The following is a 19,901-nucleotide window of genomic DNA, read 5'->3' as shown; positions in this document are numbered from 1 at the left end:
ATTGAGACTACACTGGAAGAATCCTATTGTATTGCAGGTAGCTTATGGTTTCAGTTAGATCAGCCAGAGCTGTTTTGTGAGGTAAGGAGAGATGTTTGCTGCCTGTTTCCTGCTGAAGAGGGTGACAGGCAGCTGTGTGTTCTGAGGTGAGCTTGTATGCAAGGTGCTGAATAGAGGAAGCCACTTATATAATAAGAAAATAGGTTTAACGACCTGCAGGAACACTTGAACAAATACAAGCACTTCCGAGGTTCTCCCTAACCAAACCTCACAAGTTTACCTTTAATGAATCAATCTGTCAGTCATGTGAAATGAGTTCAGCTATCAATGAAAAAACAATAAATGTACAATAATGAGGAAATGACCTAATGGACCAAGGCAGATTAACTTAATTTGTTATTAATTAGTTGCCCTCAGGAGAAACTGCAGAGGGAGTGGCCAAACACCAGGATAAGGGTTAACAGAATACTTCCAATAAATGAGATTTTCAGTTTTGGTATGCTCCAGGAAGAATCAAAGAAAAGAAAGAAATAAAAATATACTGTTCTCTGCTTGCTGGCAAGACCATTGGTACATGTCACTGCTGATAAATTAAATTAAAGCCCGCGTGCAGAAGCATTTAATCAGGAAGAACAAGCAAACAAAGTGAAACACTATCAGCCTTGTTTTGTTCTCATCCTGGCCTTATACTAAAACTGTTCTTAGCAACTTCTTTTTTATAATTACATTAATTACCACAGTCTGGGGAGCAAAATAACCCTGAATAGCAATTACAGCCTCTCCAAGAGTAACAGAAACATTACTAAATAAAGAATATCATTATGTAGCTAGAAGAAGCTACTTCAGCTACAGTTTCTCTTTGCTATTAAGTCTCCCTACACTGCACTACAGATTTCTTTATAACTGTATTTATACAAGCAACAATGGCAAAGAGGCAGTAGCAGTGTGCTCATCTATGTTTTCATCTGTTGAATTCTTCTGTTTAAACAACAGAGTCTAAAACTAACATGAACATATTTTCACTCCTGTTCTCTTCTATCAAAAGAGATAGAAGTGGTTTGCCAATGGCCAAACCACTCACCATGCTGACCTGCATGTCCAACCACTGTCCAATTCACAAGCTCACTGCCCTCTACTCTCCAGCCCACTTGCCATTCTCAACAAATGCTCTCTATAAACCTTCCTTCTCCATACCCTGGCAATCTCAGATTGCTTTTTTCTTCCACCTCATTTCTAACTTCCTCATCTCTTACCCCTTGCCCTCTGAAAAGACCTCTTTTCCTGGAAACAATTTTGTCACATTAAGTCAGGCAGAATACTGTCCAACTTTGTGCACTGATGTGTGAGGGATGAAATAAAGACTGGGACATTTGTGTATCACTTGGACACAGTGAGCAAATTTAGCTCAGAAAATTTTCCAAATTAATGCCCATGCACTAAGGTCATTTCCTATTTCCTTCAAAAAACAGAAAGTGTTTTTCGAAAGAGGAATTTGTCCCAGAGACTATTCTCAGAGGCTCAAATTAGCCATTCATGTTTTCCATTCCAGACAAATACACTAAAGCTTTCTTGACATTAGGTCTTTTCAATCAACTGCTCTAGTCTCAATCAATGAACTTTATTCATAAATAAAGCAAGAGTCATAACTAAGAAGTAAAAAGGAACTTGTCTGATTTGTTTAGGTTATGTTTTTGTTATCCTGTGTTCTATTGTTACATATTCCACTATGCAGGTTCCACTAAACAAATAAGGATTTCTAGGAGGCAGAAGAATCAGATGTTCACCTATCAAAAAAAATATGGCCTGTCATGTCAACTTATCCAGATCTCTCCTGAATATTCTGCTTCTAATATGCAAATACAGACGTCTTCATCTTTGCAACACTAAGATTAGCAGGACAAATAAGAAAAACATATTAGGAAGACATACTATTAGGGAAATACTAAAAGGGTGCAGGCAGAAACTGGAAATTTTAGCAGGATGAAAACCACTAATGGGGACAAAGAACAAAACCTCACTTGCCTCCCACATACAATGGGAGACTGCCCGGAGCATGCAGCTACACCCAGACAAACATTTCTGAACCAAATAGTAACAGATTAAGTTTTATTTAAAAATTGACAGAGAACAGATTTTCACTCCTATAAATTAGGAAATTAAAATCAAAGCACATAGAATTGAATACTGGTAAAAGTATCATCTGAAACAGAATGCTCAGAGCACCACGGAAAGGCACTGGAGTGGTCCAGGCTACTGGGAGCTGTCTCTAAATGCTGTTTAGAACATGAATAGCACTCACAAAAGAATAACCTCATCTTAAGGGACTGAGAAGTAGACAGCCTTCATAACATCGCCTATCCAAACTCAATTTTTCAATTTCTTTAATGGAAAAACATTAGGCTTGTTAGTGACTGTGGTGGTTTCACCCTGGCTGGGTGACAGGTACCCACTAAAGCCACTCTATCACTCCCTAACACAACTGAACAGGGAATGGAAAATATAACAAAGGGTTAATGGGTTGAGATAAGGATCAGGAGAGATCACTCACCCATTTCTGTCATGGGCAGAACAAACCTCACTTGGGGAAATTGACTGAATTTATTAGCAATCAAAATCAGAGCATGAAGTAAAACAAGTCTTAAAAACACCTTCCCCCTAAGCCCTCCCTTCTTCCCAGCTCTACCTCTTTCCCTCAGTGGCATAGGGATACAAAATGGGGGTTATGGCCAGTTCATCACAGGTTGTCTCTGCTGCTGCTCGGGGATAAGAGTCCTTCCCCTGCTGCAGCATGGGGTCCCTCCCATGAGACACAGTTCTCCACAACTTCTCCAATGTGAGCACTTCCCATGGGCTACAGCCCTCATTAACTGCTCCTGCGTGGGTCCCCACAGGGTCACAAGTCCTGCCATCCAACCTGCTCCAGTGTGGGCTCCTCTCTCCCCATGGGTCTGCAGGTCCCTGGCAGGAGCCTGCTCCAGCACGGGCATTCCATGGGGTGACAGCCTCCTCAGGGCATCACCTGCTCCAGTGCCCTCCATGGGCTGCCCCACAGGCTGCAGGGGAATCTCAGCTCCAGGGCTTGGAGCACCTCCTGCTGTCCTTGGCCTCTGCAGGGCTGTTCCTGTCACACATTCTCACTCTGCTCTCCTCTGGCTACATCACACCTGCACAACAGCTTCATTCCCTTCAGAAGTACAGCATCACAGGGATGGTACTGCCATGGCTGGTGGGCTTGGCCTTGGCCAGCAGTGGCTCCATCCTGGGGCTGGCTGGCATTGGCTTCCCTGTTGGACATGGGGGAAGCTTCTGGCAGTTTCTCATGGAAGCCACACCTGCTGTCCCGCACCCCTCCCCTCTACCAAAACCTGGCCACGCAAACCCAACACGCTCCACTCCTCACCACTGTGAATCACAAATACTTAAGAATTACCATGAAAATCCACATTCATCACACAAAAATCAAAATAACATCACAACCCTGAATGAAAGAGAAAAATCTACACTAAATTCATTCCCTTGTCCATTCACCACAATTACAACTAACAATTTCCACCATTATTGCATTCTCATTGTTCAGCCCATGTTTGTCCCTCTCTCAATTGCTACACTTACCTCAAATTCCTTCATGTTCCCAGGTTTCATCAAATTAGAACTCTGCATATTGGTAGGTGAGTGACTGATTAAAGCCCTTGAAGGTACAGTATTAGGTAAATGTAATATCATGGATCTACTTTCAGTATTCCCCAAGACACTCTAAAATAAGTTCACAAAAATAATCGTTAAATTAATTTTTTAAAAAAATTCAACTTAAGTTGACGATTAGGTGAACATTTTGCATACTAGGGAAAACCAACAGCTGTCCAACACAGGAAACACAGGAAAAGCAGACTTACATTTGTGTTGCAGAGTTTATATTGCTTGTAGGCACCAATGCACACGATGGCTGCAGCCCTCTGGGGCTGGGGCTGGCCCTGCAGGGCCTGAGGGTTGGAGTCACCGCCGTGGAACAGGCTCTGAGATACAGGGAACGAAGGGGACTGAAAAACCGAGGGCCCCAGCACTTGGTGTCCTGCCTGGGGCCCACCTGGCTCCTGGTAAAGGCTCCCGTGCTGCAGGGCAGGAGCAGCTGCCTGGCTGTAGGGGCTCATGAGACTCGGGCTCTGCTGGAACAGGTGGCTCCTTGACGACTGTCGCTGCCTCCGCAGCTTCTGAGGCTGCTGGCCAGTATCAGTTTGTAAAGGTAAAATGTATGGCACTTTTCCATAGCCATACTTTCCTGGACCAATAGGATTTCCATTTCTGCTTCTAAAAACAGAGAAAGAGAGATAAAACAGTTACTGACTCCATAAGCAAAGGAGCATTTAGGTATTTACAAGATTTATAATAAATATGAACAAGATGTAGTCTAGCTTGATGTATTAGGAATCTCAGAAGGCCTTGATCCTAACACTGCAGTCTGACAAGTAAGTTGGCAAAAAACATTTCTTCCAGTTCAGAGCAATGAGTGAATACAGCTATTCTGGGTGACATTTGCAGCTCAGGAAGGAAGACACCATTAAAGAAAAAAAAAATTCTTTCTGTACATAAAATACATTTATGTTTTTAATATATATGCAAAACAGACTTGAACTCCAGTGAAAACCAGAGATTATAAATTGACATACTTTTATTTTCTAGAAACAGAAGTGCTACAGATGTCAGACAGCCACCAGATCAAAGGGACCTTTCTTTGGGTTTGTTTTTATTTGGGTTTGTTTTCTTCCCGAGTCTTATATTCTCCCAGGACTCTTGCTAGCTGGGAACCCTGAAAGTCATTTACCTCCCATTCCAGCCTTATGGCCACGGGTTGCTTTTAATCAATCTTCCTGGCTCAAGATGTGTGAACCAGAGTGCTGATTTGCCCTAGCAGATAAGCAACCAGCACTCTTGAACAGTTTATCCCTGTTAATCTGCTCTGTGACCATGACAGTCATTGTTGAGGGAAGCTTTTGGTAGTTACAGCAGAGAGAGTAGTATAATGGTTTTTGGTATTAAGGGAGGGAAATAAAAGCTTCCCAGAACTATACAGGAGAGGAAAGAAAGAGAACCTGTGAGCCTTGTACCTACTTAGCCAGATCTAAACAGGAGTGAGATTACACAGCATTAGTTTTTCTGTTGCTCCCTAGACTGAAGAAGAGCAAGACAGAATAAGAGGAAAGCAAGTATTCAACTATATTTGCAGTCAACTAGGACAAAAAGGGGGCAAAATGCCACCAAGAATGGAGTTACCATCTAAAGGTAAATTACTGCCTTGCAGAAAAGCTTTATGTAATTCCTGTCTGCCCACAGCCAGCAGACATCCCTGATTTACTCTGTTCATCTCCAGCAGAGGCATAACAGCTGTTTAATGCAGATCTGACAATCTCCTTTCTCTGGGCATAATTCTCATAAACACATACACCTCTTTGATTGCTCAGACAAATCTCTTTAGCACTTTGATAACAAAAATGATGGGCCCCTTTAAACTTAAGCCAACCTAAATATATTCTTTAGTTCAAAAAATGCATTTGCCCAGACAAGTAAGAAAATCAGGTTTTGTGCTATTAATGTAAGGGTTGTAGCAAACATGATGATGATGATGATGATGATGATTATGATGATGATGATGTAGCATGCTTACTGTCCTAACTTTTAACCATTTCTCTCATGCTGAGAATATGTCAGCTGTGAATAGTAGGAACTGGCCCCTCTTAGCACATTAGCAGAGTCAAAAAGGAATTTGGTTGTCATAGCTTTTTCTAATTTTAGCCATAAGCAAACGTGTGCCTTGGCAAATCAATGCATTATCACTGCCTCACAGACTTCATGCTAAGAACAATGCTTTGAAGCTCAAGTGGTCTTCAAGACTGAAGCACTTTCAGAGCTGGTGGGCTGGTTATTTATATTGAATAGAAACCCTCTTTGAACTAAGGATATACAGTGTCTTTAAAATACACAGGTAAGATTACAAATTTCCTGGGCCTCTACCTCTTCTCTTAAGTGCTCTTTACACAGCCTTTCTCCAACATACCTTTTTCATTTTTTCCCTTTTTCCATCACTTCCCTTCTCCTTACATTTCTCCCACTGCCTCTAAATGGAGGTTCCCTGGCTTACTTCCAGCTGAAGCATAACTCATTTTCTTTCTCTTCTGATGTCAGGCAGAATAAAGAATGTATTTCCATGAGCTTTTCAGCATTTCATTTATCTTATCTTCTAGTATCAAAGTACTTCTCTTGTAAATGAAAAACTGCAAGGGTGAACATTAGCAAAACTACTCATTTATGACAACAAGGAAGACTTGTACAATTGCTGGAAAGTTTCCTTAGAATGAACCTGAAGAAGCTTCTGATTTCTCACATTTTCAATTCACAACCTTTCACTGTTCCTGAAGAAATAATATAATGTTTTGGAAAGGTAACAACATTCAGCTACCAGTTTCACAGGGATAAGGAGAAAAAGGATTGCATAGGAATTACAGATTTTTTTCCCCCAAGATTTTTTCTTGTCTATTGGCAGAAATAATTTCACAAGCAGAGGGAGATGGTTTTCTTCCCTGTATTCCCAGTCACAACAACCACACTAATCAAAAGACAACAGAATCTCATCATAGAACCTCAGATAGAGTACAAACAACACCTAGACCTTTCTTTTAATTTTGTGCAGAGTTTGGTCAAGTTTGAAGCTTTTTTCAAAACCTTCAAAGGCTTCCTTTACCAGGAGTCCTGTCCTGAAATGAACACTGAAGTCCTCTAACATGCTAAGGAAACACCTGTCCTCAGTGAGCCTAGTGCAGCTGCACTTCTGGGTGCCCAGGGCCCAGCATTTTCCAGGTTCTTGTGGGTTCTCCTCACCTGGGAATTCAGCAGCTGCCTATAATCCATTCTCTGAAGTGTTGCTGGCTGTGGTTGTGCTCTATCAGCACAGCAACCAACCCAGAGCTAGCACCTACTCAAGCTGAACTTAACACTGATCTATCAGCAGAAATAGAGGTTTTATGGGCAAGATGAAAGTGGAAGAAAAGACAGAAAACAGGTAACAAATTTTATTTATACTTTATTTCCCAAAAGATATTCTACATTATTTATCACTGCAAAAGTCTTTTAAACTATACTGATTTGTGCTTTGGCGTTGTTGTTATTAATTTCTGTTTCAAAAAATGCTCCAAAAGTGCAGTTCTTTGATTTTGGGTAGAAAATTACTTCTAAAGGAGCACAGTCCCCTTATACCCCTATCAAAGCTCTTTGGCTTAAATGTAAGCCCTTCTACTCATCATGGTTTTAACAGTAGGCCAAATTCTCTATAACTGAATCAATTACACACATTCTAACTTAATTAAATCTATTTCTGTGGAGAAGTACATCAATATTTAATCTAATACTTGAGGTCATAGCAAATTATCTGTTTCGCAGCACTACATTACTGTAATTAATTGACAGGTTTTAAAGGACACTACCCAGCTACTCACAGTTCAAGTATTTAGTACAGAGTTGCCTTGATTCTTTTTCTGAAGAAATGAAAGTGACTTATTGGCTATTCCTGTCAGCAATGAACCTATTGAAATATTACTCAAATATTTAAAATATAATTAAGAAAAAAAAAAAAGGGAGATGGAAAAGTCCTTGGAGACACAAAATGCCAAACTGGAAAAATCCTGGTCCTAATTCTGTAAGTTTCTGCTAACAGGATCACTATGGGCATATATTTTTAATGTACTTTTTTTATTACTTTTTTTATTACTAGATAAAGTTCTTAAAATAATTTCAGACATGCATGTTTAATCCGTGGCATTTCCTCCATAATTCAAAACTGTGACTGGCCTACAATTGCCCAAGTCAATCATTTACTTTCCAGCCCTCCTACTGCTTTTAATTTTCTTTCATGCTTTATATATTATTAGGCACACAGTTAACAAGGTGTACTTAAAAAGATTCCACCATAAATTTTTTCCCCCTTAAGTCACAAAATAAACTGTCTTATACTGTTCATAACTGTTAGTGAGTTTACACCTCACAGTTTTTTAGATCCTTTGACAGGAATCATTTTTAACAAAAATGACTGACCTACTGGATCTGGGAACAGGTTTCTATCTACTCAAGGAGAGCTCCCACCAGTCAGGTTGATTCCCATCAAAAGCCACCATGCATTGGCACTCCCACTGCACCACAGCCTGTGCTGCTCTGCATTCCATGTACTCACTTTTCACTGGCTCAGAATCAATCTGGAGAAAATCACTTAAACATGAATGAAAGAAGGGAGCCCTTTGACTGCTTCATGTTACAAAATGCATGCCTGTCTGCTCACTGATCTAGAAACTGGTCTTACAGCAGTGAGCAGACACCTCTGTGAAATGTTTGGTGACAAAAGCTCAGGCAGCCTTCTGAGAGAGCATCACACACTGCAAAGCAGGGCCAACAGCACCAGCCTGTGCCACACTGTAGCACATTGTCCCCTTCAGCAGCACCAACCTGTGCCACACTGCAGCACATTGTTCCCTTCACCAGCACTGACTTGTGTCACACTCCAGCACATTGTTCCCTTCACCAGCACTGACTTGTGTCACACTGCAGCACATTGTTCCCTTCACCAGCACTGACTTGTGTCACACTGCAGCACATTGTTCCCTTCACCAGCACTGACTTGTGTCACACTCCAGCACGTTGTTCCCTTCACCATCACTGACTTGTGTCACACTCCAGCACATTGTTCCCTTCACCAGCACTGACTTGTGTCACACTCCAGCACGTTGTTCCCTTCACCAGCACTGACTTGTGTCACACTCCAGCACGTTGTTCCCTTCACCAGCACACTGTGGGGCAGTTTAACAGGGCAGGCTGTCACTGCATCTCATTATTGGCATTTTCATGAAATAAAGCAAGGGAACTAACTGCCTTTTTTACATTCATGGTAACTTTGGTAACCACACCATGATTTGTGGATATGCACTGCTTTCCATGTATCACACATACATAAAAGTAGTAAAATCATTGTGAGCATATTTGTCCTAAAAAATTCAACTGCTAGAATTCACATAGTAACCAACAATGCCTAAAAAGTGTTTCTTCTGAAGAAAAATGGATTATACCACATTACACCACAAAAACTCTCATTTCTATATCATGTTAGGGGGAAAAGATATTTACATTTTTCTGAGACAGTAAAATCAAACAGTAAGGTCACTAAATAAATTGTCTCTTGGGAACAGGTTTAATTAATGGAGTTGTGAACTATCTTAAATGAAATTTTCCATCCTCAGAGATCACCACTGATACCCCAGCTCAGCATAGCTGCAATATGCCCAGTACAATAACTTAGTATATTTGCTTTTACTGATCTCTCAGCAAGTGCTGTATAACCTCATTTATGTGACTTTCAACACTGAGATAGAATTTCAAAATTCAAACCCAAATACTTCAATCCTCTTTTTCAACAATACCTCTGATCCCAAGCAATTCTTAGCCTCTTTAAGATTTGATTGAACAATGCAACAACACAGTTAGCAGGTAAACCAGCAGAAACTCAATGCAAGTAATCCCCTACCTCTGCTGAGCTGCCTTACCTCCTTATAGGAGGTTTGGTTCTTCCTAGCCCTCACTGAAGGAGCAATAATTCAGTAGTACCCAACTAAACAGCAGCAGTGCTCTCACTTCCCCTCCTTCAGTGAGCCCAGCTCAGGAAGGGTTGAAATGGTCAGTATTAAGAGTAAGAAAGCTCAGGTGGTTTGCAATTACAATATTGTGTTAGGGGTTTATTTCTGGTAATCCCACTCAAAGCATGCTTGCAGTAGCATAATAAAAACTGGTATTAATTTGGTAAATAATGAGACCTAGAGCATGTCATGGGGATTAATACCCTGATGAGAAGTGTGACAGCAAAAAGTCAACCTGAGGCTTCAACCATCCCAACTAGCTACTCATTTTGTGAAGAAATACCTCATTTGACCATTATTGCTACTAGATCCTGTCCGGAATTTTATTCAGAAGGAAAATAAACACCTTCCTCACATGGCTTTACATTCCCCAAGTGCTACCAACATGAATTCTTTGATTACCACTGCTGCTCTTAGATCTTTCTGTAAAATTTATCCTTACAAAGGCATCCAATCCTTCTCTCTCTATCTTCCTTCTGTACACACACCAACCCACAATAAGCTTTTATAATCATAGTGGCCTTGGGGTAAAATCCATCACATTTTCATTCTGTGAGAGAAATAACGAAAAGAGGGGTGGCTAAGTACTTGAGCTGGGTTTCACTCCAGATACTAAGAAAAGCAAACACTCATGCCAATAAATAAAAAGCCTCACAACTTGAGAAAATAATACCTTCTTGAACCTGGAGGTCCAGCAGTCACACATTTTTCCACCTCTAGGAATCAAAACTGACTAGCACAGGTCACAGAAATTGCATCACAACTGTGATCACTGGTTAAGGAAATAACAACAGAATTGTCCTTTTAAAAGTTAACTGTAGACCTGTTAACAGAGTGACCTACATTTGCCTGGTCAGAGCATCTGTGGGAGGGGGCAAAAGAAATACTTTCAGAAAGGAAATTCTGGTTTGACATTAAATGATGCACTCTTCCTTTCCATCGCTCAAAGGTCCAGAAATGCAAACTGACCCTATACAGGGTACAGAGCAGCACAGCAGACTTGCACGTCAGCTGCTGGCAGCAGAATAAAGACCCAGAGCTGATGTGAGTTGATGATTTTTGAATTATTTCCTCAGTGCAAATTTCTCCTCTCACTCTTCTTCCAAATACACAAGAAACGCTTTAGGGAAGCCCTTTCCTTATTAACATACTTCTTTAACTTGCACTATTTACGCAAGAATGCTTTAGTTATTTCATTATTCTGGTGATAATTCTAGTTCTTTTCTTCCTGCTCCTATGACCCCAGATACAAAGTACATATCATGCTTACACAAGTGGACACTGAGGTTTGCTGCTCTGCCACCAAAGCCTAGGTGAAGAGAAAGTGAAGGTGGCAGCTGTTAACGTCCTACACTCAAACACATCGGTGAGAAATTATGGTTCTGTCTTCTCCATCACCAAAACAGAGAATTGAAAATGCAATATTTAAGAAGTACTAAAACCTAGTCCATGAATAATATTTCTTTTCAAGATGTGTTTTCTCTCTTAAAGCATCTTATCTTTCTGCATGCCCTTATTACTTTTCCGTATGTGCCTCTCAATAAAGATGTCTAAATGCTTCAGTATTTTTTCACTATCTCCTCTTTCCTGTTTGTTCTTAGTGTGTGGTGTGCTTCATGTGTTTTAGCTAGGTGAAAAATAACAAACCAAGTCTGTGCTACAGGAAACTCAGCTCTTCAAAGCTGGGGAGAGCTCTCTGCCTTTGCCAGTGTACAAACAGTTATTGTAATTAACACAATCATGCAAGAACTCTTCTTACTGCACTGAGATAAAGAGGGGAGCACTGAAATTTTTTAAACCAGGCTTCTAATTGTAGGTACCTCAAACCTCACTCTCCCTGAACTTCTCATGCAGTTTTGGTTGCTAATGCCTAACTAAAGTAAGTTTCAAAAGATGAAAATGTGAATACCCTCTTCAAGACAAGGTATAGCAAGTTTTATTATATACAAATTCTATTTTGGATTTTGACCAAAAAAACCTAATCAGTTCTTTGTCAGCTGCCTGGAAGCAGGCAGAGAACATTTCCACTTGCTGGTAAATGATACAAACACACTGGGTTGCTGTATAGGGCTGCTATTGCTGTCGAAAATTTTTGCCTTGGCAGCCATCCAATTTCATTCTACCATGTTATCAATGTGAGCTTATCTCAGTCACAGATATCCATTCCTCTCTTATTGTTTTATGGAAGTCTGCTAAAATGACAGCTTTTATATAAAGTTCAGTACAGTAAATAGAAATACCCCAAAAAGTTTCCACTGACTGTACTTGTGAAAACACAAGTGTTATTTAACAGCCTGACATGAATTTCTAATATCATCCTTTTAGTGAACACTAACCAGTTCTACAGTATATAAAAATAATGTGTAGAGTAACTCACATTTTGAAATCCATTTTCCATATACCTGATAGGAACAGTAATCTCCTTTATATAGAAAGTTTTTACTCTGGATTTTGTAAATCAAGGAAAACTATTAGGTTTGTCATTCAAAATTATTCCATTTTCAAACAACATTTTTCGTTCTCATTCTGTTTTTACAGTCACCACCAAGGAATCTGAAAGTTATGCAATACAACAGGCTTTAAAGCCACCAGGGACCTCCTAACAGAAGATGGAAATAACTTATTATGCAAGTAAGATTAAAACACTGACCTTGAATCCAGTGTTTTGCCAAGGGGCAGAGTGTGTGGGGGTGGAAAATCAACTGTGGTACAGAAGCTTGTACTGTGCTTAGGAAAGCACAAGAATTTTCAAAAGCAGACACCTCCATCATACAGGAAAGTGAGCATTTTAATATTTCAAATGACAAGGCCTTTCTTAGGAAATACCACAGCTTCAGTTCTGCACACAGTCAGTATCATTTTCTGCTCACCATCCCGGGTTCCAGCCAATCCTGCAGTGATTGTTCCAAACCCTTCCAGTCTGTGCTGGCCTGCAGAGGCCACCAGAGCAGCAGGGACAGCCCGTGGGGATGGAAGCCCAGCAGAGGCAGCGGGGCTGCTGCAGAGCCAGGCCAGCTGGGATTCCCTGGGAGACAGAGGTGCCAAGGGCTAGAGCAAAGAGCCTTTGGATGGCTTTGTGCTGACAGTTCAAAGCCAGGCTCCCAGTGCCAGCAATAACCCAGCCATGCACCAAACCTGGGCCTGTCACACTGCACAGCCCAGAACAGAAGTGCATTATAGCCAATTCTAAGTAGGAAAACAGAAAAAAGAAAATATGACTATTGTCTCAATGCACTCATGTTAACACTACTAATCCTGTCTCTGGCACTCCCTGAGCTTCTGTAAGACCATCAGTGCCACACTGAATTTATATTCAACAGGCCTAGGCTACATTTGCATGGATTTGACAGAAAGACAAAGCAAATTGGCAACACCAGAGAAGATCAACATCTGTTCAGCTGGGCCCAATTTTTGAAACTCTTGCTTCACTGAGACAGGCAGGAGCTTAAGAGGTTAATTCTATTTTCAAGTATTCTTTTATATGGACAGAGTTTCTTGCAGGGGTTGAGAATGTCTTTATCAGCAGCAACAGAGATCTACTGTCTTATTCCAGTCAGGCTGGAATACTGCCTCAAGGTAATATTCTTTCTTAGGCTGTTAAGGACAGCAGAATATCTTTAAAAAGGGAATTACAATTGACTGCTTCACTAGGAATCTTAAAGTTGCAGATGATATAAAGGAAGGTTTCTTTGGTTATGTTTGCAGGTGAGGACTGGGGTGTTCTCTGTTTGGTTGGTTTTGTCAGCTACCCCAAAAAACTTCCCTTCATGCATCTCCCAGAAGACAGCTGAGAGGGAAAGAACCAGAGAGCTGCTGGAATGCATATTCAGAGGAAAGACAGAGAGAAGAGACATTTAAGGAGTGCTCCATCCCAGGAGATCTCCATGCCTGTTCTGCTCAGTCTCCAGACTGGAAACACATCTATTTTCCTTTCACACATATATATTAAAAAAAAATCTGATAGATTGGCATCTAAATGGATAAAGAAGTGTTTTTCCAGAGTGGGAAAATTAATTGGAATTACTTGTAACAGCACAGCTTCACCCAGCCTTAAAGGCTGTTACTGTGAAATTAATAAAAACATATACAGTGTTTAAAATATTCTATGTATTAAACAAATAGGAAATTTTGCTTAAAAAGGTGGTAGGAAGAAAAAAATAAAAAACAGAAAACAAAAAGGCAACAAATAGACATACAAAGCAAAAATAGAGTCTTGAATAGAACTAAAGTCAACAGATAACTGACCATCCTTTATGAAAAAAGTTGATTTTTTTTTCCAACCAATTAATATCAGACTGGCTGATGGAGTTAAGAATACAATTAGAAAACAGTTATTTGTTCTGATACTTAATGGAAATGTCAAATGAGAGTGCAGTAGAAAAGGGAAAACCTCTCAATAAATCACAATGCAAATCTTAAAAGGAATCTGCTTAAATGGTAGATTAATTACATCTGTCCTTGGACATCATGTAAGTAATCAAGGGAGGGCCTTGAAGGCAGTAAGGCAGAAGGCAGCAAACATTGTAAAAGTCATTCTCGCTCTCTACTAACTTCCCTGCAAGCGCGCCGAGCCGCAGCTCCCGGTGCCCTCAGTGCCGGGAGGAGGCCGCGGCCACGCCCGTACCTCCTGTCCGGCCTGGCGCCGTGCCGCGGGCCCTGCGAGTGCCGGCTGCCCCTCAGCGCCGCCCGGCCGCCCTGGCTGCTGTTCCGCAGCCCGGCCCACGGCTGCTCCTCGTTCCTGTGCAGCGGCACGGAGGTGCGGATGGCAGAGATGACGTGGCCGGGGTAGGCGGACAGCGAGTCCTCGTGGTGGGCGCTGTGGTGGGCCAGGGCGCGCTCCGAGGCCGGGAAGTGGCGGCCCGGCCGGCGGTAGCCGCGCTCCCGGTAATAGGCGGGCAGGCAGGGCCGCGTCTGCTCCATCACGCCCCCGCTGCAGCTCCGCGAGCAGGCGGACCAGGGGCCCCAGCTGCCCCACAGGCCGGGCACTCCGCCGCTGCTGTCCTCGGGTGCATCGCCTTGCTCCTCTATCCTCTGCGGAACCTGCGGACACAACGCACAGGCTTAGGAATCGGAATTCACACTGGAATTAAGAGGGGAGCACGAATACCTCGGTGTTCAGCCATTCACTCCGCAGTCACAAGAGAAGTAGAATGGCATAGGAAGTAACTTGTCTTATTCCATGCCTGCCAAAGGACTGCCGGTATAGGGGAGGTCTCCTACAGCCATCAACCGTTGAGACAAAAAGTTTGGGGTTGCTTGTTCTGGGTTTTGGGGGGTTTGTGGTGGGGGTTTTTTTGGTGGTTTGTTTTTTTTTTTTTTTTTGTGGGTTTTTTGTTTTGTTTTGTTTTGTTTTGTTTTTTTTTGGTTGGTGTTTTGGGTTGGGTCATTTTTTGGTTTTTCTTTTGGACTATCTGGATAGAAATAGATTTTCTTTGTTCTCAGCAATGGAAAAATTGCATGATGCAAAGCTTGGAAATGTGTTAATATTACCAAAAGCAGGAAATAAGGTCATTTTTGGTAATGAAATTGGGTTAACAGACACTCAGTGCTCTGCTGCACTCTGACGCTTCAACAATGGAGAGTGCTGGTGGTTGCAATAATATTTCAGGAACTCCCATCTAATGTGGAACTTTTTACAAAGGCAATAATGTAAGAGGACAAGTTGATTTCCAACCAACCCAAAATGCTGCTAGTGTTAACTCTTATATTACCACTCTTACCCCAGTCCTCACATTACCACTTCAGGATGACCCACTCAATCCTACATTCACAGAAATCTCAGTAAAAGATGGGGAAAATTGTTGGTCTGGAGTTCAGTGCCACTTAGTCCATACTCACCACTCAGCAGCACAAGGCAAGTGAAAGAAAGAACTGCAAAGGCAGAAGATCCTTCTAATGAAGGAAGCTAGGATGGATTAGGAAGGGCAGGGTCTTTCCACAAGGAGAGTTAACCCCTCAAGCCAAATATTTTAAACATCCTGACCTTGTGATTGGAAAGGTAGCAGCACAGCCAGGAAGTTACAATCACCCATCCCCATCTCCAAGGTTTACCCATTCTTGGAGCTAGATACAGTCAGGATTTCTCAGTATTTTGCACTGAGCAAAGTACTCAAACTTGCAGTTTTTCTCTTGCTTCTCTTGACCAACAAGTGGGATCACAAGTTTTTAAGCAAGTTCCCAATATCTGATTCTCAGTTATTAATATGCAGAACATTCTTTTAAATGAGCATCCTTTAAGTAGTTTATTAATACTCTGAACAAGCATTGTACCCACAAGAACACACATGCATCAATTCAGCTGGGAGACAAGAAAAGGCACTGTCCACAAACATGATTGCTTTACCTCTCCAGCCCTATTCTAGTGCAGCTACCTCAAAATGAGCTTTGGAAAGCCAGCCTTGTCTGTCTGTCACTTCTCCCACTTCACAGCATGAGAACCTAAACCCGTGACTTCCATTAATAAATTTACCTCAAACACTATTGTATAGCAGCACAAGATTTCCATCTGCACGCTGAGTCTCTCATCACAGGCACCACGCCATGGTAACTGAGCTGTGCCCCAGTGAGCCAGGGAGCACACCCTCCTCATCAGCTGCCTGCACACAGGGCAGGCTGGGCTGGAACGTGGTCTGCAGGCACGGCTTGAATACAGCATCACAGTACAACAAGCAAGCCAGCACAGGGTTTGTGCTGCTGCTGTGTAATAGTCAGTTGTTGTCTACATAATCTGAAACATTTCCCCCATCTGAGGTTGCTCTCACACTTTCATCACCAACCACAGAAAAAACTGCATTTAATTATGACTCCTGATTAATAAAAAGCATCTGCATTAGTGTGATATGTTACCCATTTCTCCCATGTCATTTGAAAACAGGAGCAGATGTCTCTGTATTTAATGTCTTTTTTCCTGTGCATACCCCATTTGGCATCAGCCTTTAAAATCCAATAGCCTGTACAACCTAATACCACATAATGTCAAACTTAGAACATGCAGCAAGGTCTTTCTGGCTGCTACATTTGCTTCCATATCCAATAACAGAACACCACTGGCTCACACTTTGACCAACTAAACAAACTATTCTTCAGTTTGTGATTTTTCCAGTGAATATTCACTGCCCATACTTACACTATGCATTAATGTGTTCTACCTCAGATATAAAATGGTAATGACTACAAACAGAGACACTCTTCTGGTCTGAACTCAGTCTGCAGTAAAATTTACTTACTATAAAACTAATAGTCCTTTGTTATCAGACAAGGTTTGACTTGTTTGGACTAAATCATTCCTACAATGGTTCAGTACACCTGGGGTTTTTTAAATGCCAAAGACACTCATGCAGGCAACAACTAAAAACTATAACCTACAAGCAATTCAAGTTCTCACTAACATAAGAAATGTACCATTTTTCAGAAATAGAAACTGAATAGTGAAAAGTATCAGCCTGCTACAGAGAGAACCTTCTGGCTGCCAAACTTCATTGCAGCAAGAATGGGTTCAGGTAAAATGATGCTTCATATGACTGAAGGCAATGTAAAGTAATTTCACACCCTCTAATCCTCAGAGTGAAAGAGTTGTAGACACAGCACAAGAAGGTTTAATACAGCTAGTTAAGGAAGAACATAAAAATAAAACTTTAAAAAGTAATATTATAATGTCATACTGATAGAAAAATTCATCATACTACTTAGCTGTAAGATAACAATATTTTGAGATGGGAATTTTCAGTAGCAAATCAGGTTATGAACTTCTATTTTCTTACTTTTCTGACTGAATTCTTACTTTGAGTAAGATATGGGCTGCAGATGGATCTTCAGAGGAGATGGTGTGATTGATGGCATAATCTACTCAGTAAATTTTACTAGGAAAGACTGAATAAACTGAAGCTGCTTAGTTTAAGGAGTGAAAAACAGAGTGGACAATAATGACACTTCCAAACAGTTTACATAAATAAATACAAAGAGCTGTTACTTTTCTCTTTGCAGCAAACTCGTGTTGAGTGTGTTGTTTATAGCCAACACATGAATAACCATTCGGATTTAAATTTAATCAAAGGTGATCCCAATTAAAAAGCCCGGGAACAAATTGCCTGAGGAGATCCCGGCAGCACTGAGACCAATCCTAAAGCTCTACCAGGAAAACGAGGTGTTACTGACCCTTCCCCAGGGCAGAGGAGCCGAGTTACAGCACTCACAAGCCGGTTCCCCTCCTTTGATCCTGTGATTTCCAGGTAACTTCGTAGCCAAGAAGAAATTCTGCCACAGCTCTGTGATATAGCCAAGAAATTACACGTGAAATTACAGGATTCAGCTGAAGTATTTCAGAACCTCTCAGACACACCACATACTCGGAGATCCCTGACATTAGGTCCCTCCTTCTCTTGTTTTAAGTACTACCCATTAAAAGCACACTTTCTGAAAGGAAGGGTCTGAGCCTGCACTGGGGAGTAAGTGAAATGCAAACCGAACTTTTCTTGCCAAATTAAGTCATGAGAGTAAATTCTTTAAGAGAATCACATAGCCCATGAATAGAGATATCAACCAACCCATTTAATCTACTTTCCTATAGTTCATGAGTGATTCCTTCTCTAGGTGACCTAGACTCATTCTAACCATAAGTGCACCACCAAGATTTTTATTTACTGCAAGTTAATCACAACCAAATATTTTGCTCTACAAACTAAATTTTTTTTCCCTTTAATTTCCCCCTTTCTTTCCTTCCTACACATTTTTCAGTTATTTTAAGCCAAAGCTTGGAAGTGGACACAATACCATTCACTACATGCAGCTGTACAGTAAACAATGTAAAGAAAAGTAAGACAAGTTTTCAGGTGTGCAAGTGCTTGCAATTTCTACAACGGTACCAACTCCTATTAATCTGTTATCAAAGATTCCTTAAATGAGATATTTTCTTAATAATGACTGTTACATACCAAATATCTTCCAACCTGCCACCTTTTGACCAGTGTGAGTGGCAAACAGAATTGAAGTTGGATTTTCAGAAGGGTACTTTTAGGGTCACCCCTTCCTTTACTCACCAGTACCCTGCATCCCTTTCAGTTCTCTTTCCCCAGTTTTCTTGTATTTTGTCACTTTTGTACACAGGAGCTGCACTACATATGGGTTTTATTCTAAAAGAGTTTGTTGGTTTTTTTTTTTCCTAAAATCATATGGAATGAAACATTCTACCAGCAGGCTGACATAGATGACATTTTAAATAGAAAAATCGTTTATCTTTAATTCATGTAATTCACCAATCAGTCTGATCCTGAGTCAAAAATTCAGCAAAAAGTAGGAGTACACAAGGTATAGAAATCCAATGCCAATTTCTAATACTGCCTCTGTCAGAATTTAGAAATAAGATCCACATCTCAGGATTTCAGCAGCAGTTGTTGAAACTATACTATGCAAGAATGTCCCTGAAGAGGAAACGTCACTTGAAGTGAAAGCCACAACTATTTAAAATGTAACTTGCTGTGCAGGAAGACAATGGCAGACAACGCAGTACTGATTTGACAAACCCTAATTTTAAATAACGTTAAACTATAGCTTAAATTCTGAAAAGTGGGGGGGTATGGGGGGAATGCTTAGATCAGAAGCCCATTTAACTCAGTACTGTGTTTCTGACTGAGTCGAAGAAGCAAAACTTTAGGAAACAGTGTAAGAACAGGACATATTCAGAGATATCCAGGGTCCTTCTGCTTACAGCTAATCAGTAATTTAAGGGCCTCCTCCAGCTAAACTTTTTCATACCCACTACTGAACTTATTCTCCAATTAATACATTTTTAGCATATTTTTTAGTCTTCCCTTCCAAAAGATTGTACATTTGGTATTGAAAAAGTGCTTCTCTGCTCTGGTCATACATGCAGCCTGGCCATTTCACTATGTCTCCCAGATTTTTCTTAGTGGCAATTGAAGAATGATCATTCTGTGTTCTCCTTCACCACGCTATGATATCTGATTTGCAATTGCAATCCAGTTCCAGGACTTCTTTCTGAAATTCAGCAGTCCTAATCCATTCAATTTCTTTTTGTAAGGAATCCCTCATTCTCAGCACCTTTTTCACTCCTACATTCTTACATGGGTGGGCAGTGCTGCATACCGTACTCCAAATATGAATTAATGATGGAATTTCACAGTAATAATGATTATAATGCTTGGTGACAGTATATACCTTTTAGCCAGCTACATAATTAAGCTGTTATAGCCTTAGCCAATGTTACTAAGTATTCTGTAG

The 19,901-nt window shown here is 40.9% G+C and overlaps 1 protein-coding gene across 2 annotated transcripts in view; it reads right to left on the bottom strand.

Moving 5' to 3' along the window:
• THSD4 (thrombospondin type 1 domain containing 4) overlaps positions 1-19,901 on the bottom strand; it is a 243,561-nt gene that overhangs the window by 191,866 nt on the left and 31,794 nt on the right. For both annotated transcript variants that reach the window (XM_053988291.1, XM_053988292.1), the window contains exons 4-5: positions 14,290-14,705; positions 3,894-4,305 (exon numbers count right to left, since the gene is read on the bottom strand). In XM_053988291.1, coding sequence (XP_053844266.1) covers positions 3,894-4,305; positions 14,290-14,705 — 828 coding nt within the window. The remainder of the gene's footprint in view (positions 1-3,893; positions 4,306-14,289; positions 14,706-19,901) is intronic.

This window comes from Vidua macroura, chromosome 12 (assembly GCF_024509145.1).
Source record: "Vidua macroura isolate BioBank_ID:100142 chromosome 12, ASM2450914v1, whole genome shotgun sequence".
Classification (NCBI taxonomy): Eukaryota; Metazoa; Chordata; class Aves; order Passeriformes; family Viduidae; genus Vidua; species Vidua macroura.
Note: the sequence above shows the minus strand (reverse complement) of the source record. Positions and strands in the feature narration are given on the sequence as shown.